Source organism: Nannospalax galili, unplaced genomic scaffold (assembly GCF_000622305.1).
Source record: "Nannospalax galili isolate Female #2095 unplaced genomic scaffold, S.galili_v1.0 scaffold500, whole genome shotgun sequence".
Classification (NCBI taxonomy): Eukaryota; Metazoa; Chordata; class Mammalia; order Rodentia; family Spalacidae; genus Nannospalax; species Nannospalax galili.
The window spans coordinates 1,853,979-1,859,182 of record NW_008347292.1 but is presented as its reverse complement, the minus strand read 5'-3'; the positions used below and the strand labels follow the sequence as shown (position 1 = coordinate 1,859,182).

The following is a 5,204-nucleotide window of genomic DNA, read 5'->3' as shown; positions in this document are numbered from 1 at the left end:
CATAAAACAGTATGTAAAAAGAAGAGAGAGAGAGAGAGAGAGAGAGAGAGAGAGAGAGAGAGAGAGAGAGATCTTCTTTTAGTATTTGAACCTTAGCAATGTTACTTCCCTCTTAGATCTGGCAGTCATGGTTTGGTGTCACTGGGGCCAAACCCAAGATAATGTTGCATTATTATTCAGAAGTCCTTAGTTTGTTTGTTTCTTAATCTGCCCTTCCCTCGGAGAGAGAGAGAGAGAGAGAGAGAGAGAGAGAGAGAGAGAGATCTTCTTTTAGTATTTGAACCTTAGCAATGTTACTTCCCTCTTAGATCTGGCAGTCATGGTTTGGTGTCACTGGGGCCAAACCCAAGATAATGTTGCATTATTATTCAGAAGTCCTTAGTTTGTTTGTTTCTTAATCTGCCCTTCCCTCCCTCTAAAGAAATGATAGAAGTACACAAGATTTTAAGAGCTGAAGAGCACTCTGTTCCTGTGGAATTAAAGTCACCTCACAGTGATTGAAACAGGCAGCATATTTCCTTTGAAACACTAATAGAACTTACTGAACACTTCACAGTACTTTCTTTATGTTAAAAAATATCTTAAGTGAATCAAATAAGTACAGTTAAAACTCTTCAGCCCACCTTGCCAACATCTGGCCCCTTTGCAGACTCATCTTTCATTTGTTCCAAATTCCTGTTTCCTTGGTGGGTACTCGTTCCTTTGGCTCTGTAATGTGCATTCTTACTTGGTTCTGTTTCCTTTGCCTGGCATGGACTTCCCCTACTCCCTGCCTATCTAGATTTGAACTCTCTTTTATAGCATTGCTCAGTCAAACTTTTCTATTTCTGCACTGAAGAGTTGTGTCTCCTTTCTCTAAATTTTGATGGTATTTATTATATATTAATTTAATCAGTTATGTGCTAAATAAAAATGCAGTTTCTATGATTATCTTCATAAAATACTTTGAACACTTTGAGTTTATGAACTTTTCTCCCAAGGTCTCTGGCATATTGCCTTATATATATTGTAGTTAATAAATGATTGTTGGTCCATTGTCAGTTATTTGAAGCATCCAGTGACAGTGAAATTCTCGTTTATAGTTTTCTTAATGGCTCATTTCTTACAAACTAGGAAAGAGTTCTTTAAACTGCAGTCCATAACCTACCTGATGGCCACATGTGCTTTTGTTTTCCATTTTCTCTTCCTATCTGCAGTTTTCAAGAACTATTCGCTAATTACCTCTCTCTGCTTTCTTTTGAGGGATTTTAGTTTATGGTTTAGCTTCAGCTGTCATCTTGGAGCTGGCATTTTCTCTGCCCGTGTTTGTTTCCTTTGTCTAGGACCTTCTCCATCTTTTTGTAAGCACTGGCATCTATACATTTCCACCACCTGTCAGTTGGCAAAATGCTTTAGCAAGCCTCTTCTGTTTCCCATCCATGAAATGAAATGTATGCAAAAAGACCAGTGCCCTGACCAGGATCCCAGGTACACAAGTGGATTGTCCAGACCCATGAACAGTGCAAACACTGAGCCAACCAAAGTGCCTTCTAGCCATGGTGGAGACATTTCAAGTTAGAAATGATATTTTTGGTGTAAGAATCCTCTTCTTGGGGGCTGGAGAGATGGCTCAGTGGTTAAGAGCACTGACTACTCTTGCAGAGGACCCAGGTTTTATTCCCAGCACCCACATAGGAGCTACGAACTGTCCTTAATTCCAGTTTCAGGGAAATTTGAAGCCCTCTTGTGACCTCTGCGGCATTGCACGACATGGGTGCGCTCACATACATGCTCACATATACTCATACATATAAAATAAAAATGATAAATATAATATTTTTTTAAAAAAAGAATCATCTTCTTCATATTACTTGGAGGAAGTTCAAAGTACATAAAACATCTAACTCTCCTTGGGGAGTGGTATTCAAAATTGGTTGAAAATAGGAACCTCATGACTTATTGAATAATATATTATGAATGTCTGTGTGTTGGTGGGGGATTGGGGCTTAGGAATATAATTTTTAAAAGGAAGTGATGGATATTCTCATGGCAAAATACTAATATATGTTTCACATCACAGCTATTACAGTTAAGGATTGTTCTGGGCTGGAGTAAAGTGAGCTAACAGGTGTTTCTTTTAGATTGGATGAAAGAGTCAGAGTCCATGGGCCTAAAGGACAGTGATTTGTTAAACTGGATAAAAGAATTTTTTCGAGTCAATGGGTCTAAAGGACAGTGATTTAAGACAGTGTTTATTTCTTCAGATCTTTTATATCTCTTTTGAAATTTTTCCTCACTGTGTTCTTTAGCTTCCCATAATTTCTTTCTGTGAGCAACCAATTTGTTGTATACCATTTTCTTGGATAATCACTAGTAAAAGGGTGTTTCTCAGTCTTTGGGTATCAGAATGTATCTTAAGTAGAGTCATGTGACCTTAGGAAGATCAGAGTTCTTACAGAGTTCTTAGTGAGTGTCAGTACTTATCTGTAGGTATCTGCATGCTTCTGAATATAGAAAAATATAAAAAGCCTTAATTTCTCATTTTTTACAGGCATACAAAGACAGCAGTCATCTTCTATATACGTTCTGTGTGAGTGTCCTGCCCAAACAGGTGGGCTTATGAAATATCACACCATAAATATGGTTAAACATGAAAATATAAAATCTATCTTCATAAATACTCCAAAACCAACTGTTATTTTGGGGTCTATCACTATGTAGTCCCCACTGGCCTGTAACTTACTATGTGGACCAGGCTGGCCTTGACCTCAGAGCTCCATCTTCCTCTGTCTCCCGAGTGCTGGGATTAAAGGTGTGCGCCACCACGCCTGGCTTTGTTCATCCTTCTTAATACCAGGTTTTCAGAGGGCTCTTAATTGATTTTGCCCTATTGACAAAAATCATTTCCTTGGGACTGGAGAGAAGGCTCAGTGGTTAAGAGCACTGACTACTCATCCAGAGGACTTGGGTTCAAATCCCAGCACCCATATGGCAGCTGACAATCGTCCATAACTCCAATCTCAGGAGATCCAACACCCTCTTCTGATGTCTGTGGGCACTGCACAACATGGACGCACTTACACACATGCAGGCATAATACTCATTCACATAAAATAAAAATAAGTAAATAAAAAATGTTTTCAGTCATTTCTTGGAGTGTCAGTCATTTTGCCATTATGAAATTTAGAGCTGGTGACACAGGAATTAAAGCTTAGGAACTGGACCAGAAAACTGGTAGAGAAGATTAAGGGCTTCACATGGATTGTCTAGCAGTCTGTTATTTTGTTTCTTTCGTTGATCTTAGTCCCTGTTATCAAGGATATACTATTTGATAGGAATGAATGCTTAATCTTCTTCCCATTTAAATACCTAAGTTTTGTATTCTTTTTTCATGCTAAACCACCCACATGCAAGTTCTACTAATTCTTCAAGGCCTAGTGAATAAGAAAGCTGATCCTGCCCTATACTCTGCCCTTGTGCCTTCCTTCCCCTGACAAGGAATTGTCTGTATCTTCTGCTTCAAACTCCTCATCTGCCACAAGCATCTTCCTCTTTATGCTTTTGCATAGTTACTTTATACATATATTCTTTTTAGTATTCAGATGTATGCTTAACATGAGCCTACACATTGGAGCATTCACCACACTCCCCACAGCTCCTTGTACAGTTTTGTACTGCAGTTGGTAACATGTTAAATGAATAGGTTATGCAAAGAACAGGTGTTCTATTATGTTTTGTTGGTCATTGCTTTACTCTGCAAATGGGACAGTGTCCCATGGAAGGGTCATAGAGTCCAGACAAGCCCGGAGCTGGAAATCAGAAGACTTGAGTTCTAGTCCCAACTCTGCCACTGACCCATATTCCCACAAATCACTGAGCCTTTCCAGCTTTATTCTCCTCATCTCCACAGTAAGAGGGCTGGCAGGCTTCTTCTAGCTCAGAATTCATTGGCAGGGTTATTTATCATGGAGAGTGGCATGACAGACTCTTTTATTTTCTCTGTGTACCACAGATATTATTCAGAAGCCACCACAGCCTGAATACAGATGTGGTCTGTCAGTGTGACAAAGACTGTTCTCAAGAGGAAATTACTGGGCTTGACAGCCATCGAACCCTAGGTTTAGTTTTTGAGACGTCACTGTAACAACTGTTATGGCCACTGTATCCAGTTTCTCATCTACATACATGGTCGAATATGCTGTTTCTGCTGTAATAGCACAAGGGTCATTTTTCTTTTAATTCAACTGTCACATAAGAAACTGCTGCCAAAGAAACTGTTTATTTCTTTGACCAAATGTTGCTAACCCATTCAGTCGTCCTTGATGTTGTTAATAGCTGCACACATGAATGTATTCATGCTATTTTCCTTTAGAGTGAAAGCAGTCAGTTCCTTGTGTTTTTCTCTTTGTTGTAAATAGTGAACTTTGGGTTGGGAATGTTAATCATGTTGTATGTTATATTTACAAAATGAAGTGTATATTTACTAAAAAGAACTTTGTATTTTATGAGATTTTAATTTTCATTGAATTTTTGTGAATTTCATATAGTATATTTTGATCATATTTAGATCCCCTCTCCTATCTACACCCCTCTTATAGTACCCGCCTGCCAGATTTCATGTACTCTGTGATATTAGTTACTTTTCTGTTGCTGTGGTAGAAATACTGACCAAAACAACTTATAGAAGGAAGAGTTTATTTGAGCCATGGTTCTGAGGGAATTATAGTCTGTCATGGCTGGGAGGCATGGTGGGGGCGGCTGTGGGAGGCTGCCATCTGGGAAGTGGGCGTATAGATGAATAAGATAGTTTGGGATGTTCTGTATGATATACACATGAAAAAAATCAACAAATTAAATTAAATGAATTATATTTGAGGAGGAAGCATAAAATTTTATGTCATATTAATTAGTAGAGCTGATAAACATTACCATTGAAATCTGCCTGATGACTTTATAGACATACACAGTTGCCAAGGACCTGAGTGCAACTGACTATGACTAGAAATAATCAGATAAATACATATTAGAGACACATGTGCCAACATCTCAGTGTTATTAGCCAAAACAGTGAGTCTTTCTGTAAGAACCAGTATATTTTAAAATGAAATAGAGATCTTTTTTAAGGTTAAACACTCATTCAATTTTTAAAAGTTATTTATTTAATAACCACATAATTAGAAGAAGCATTTCATTACAACAGCATTGACATATTCAATAACAATTCC

General features: G+C 38.1%; 1 protein-coding gene across 6 annotated transcripts in view; it reads left to right on the top strand.

The window, feature by feature from the left end:
- Positions 1-5,204, top strand: part of Efcab11 (EF-hand calcium binding domain 11) — a 205,976-nt gene that overhangs the window by 43,860 nt on the left and 156,912 nt on the right. The window contains exon 6 of one of the 6 annotated variants that reach the window (XM_029568631.1): positions 2,531-2,653. The exons of the other annotated variants lie outside the window; for them this stretch is intronic. Coding sequence (XP_029424491.1) covers positions 2,531-2,573 — 43 coding nt within the window. The 3' untranslated portion in view covers positions 2,574-2,653. Of the gene's footprint in view, positions 1-2,530; positions 2,654-5,204 lie in introns of those variants that run through there. 6 annotated transcript variants of the gene reach the window in all.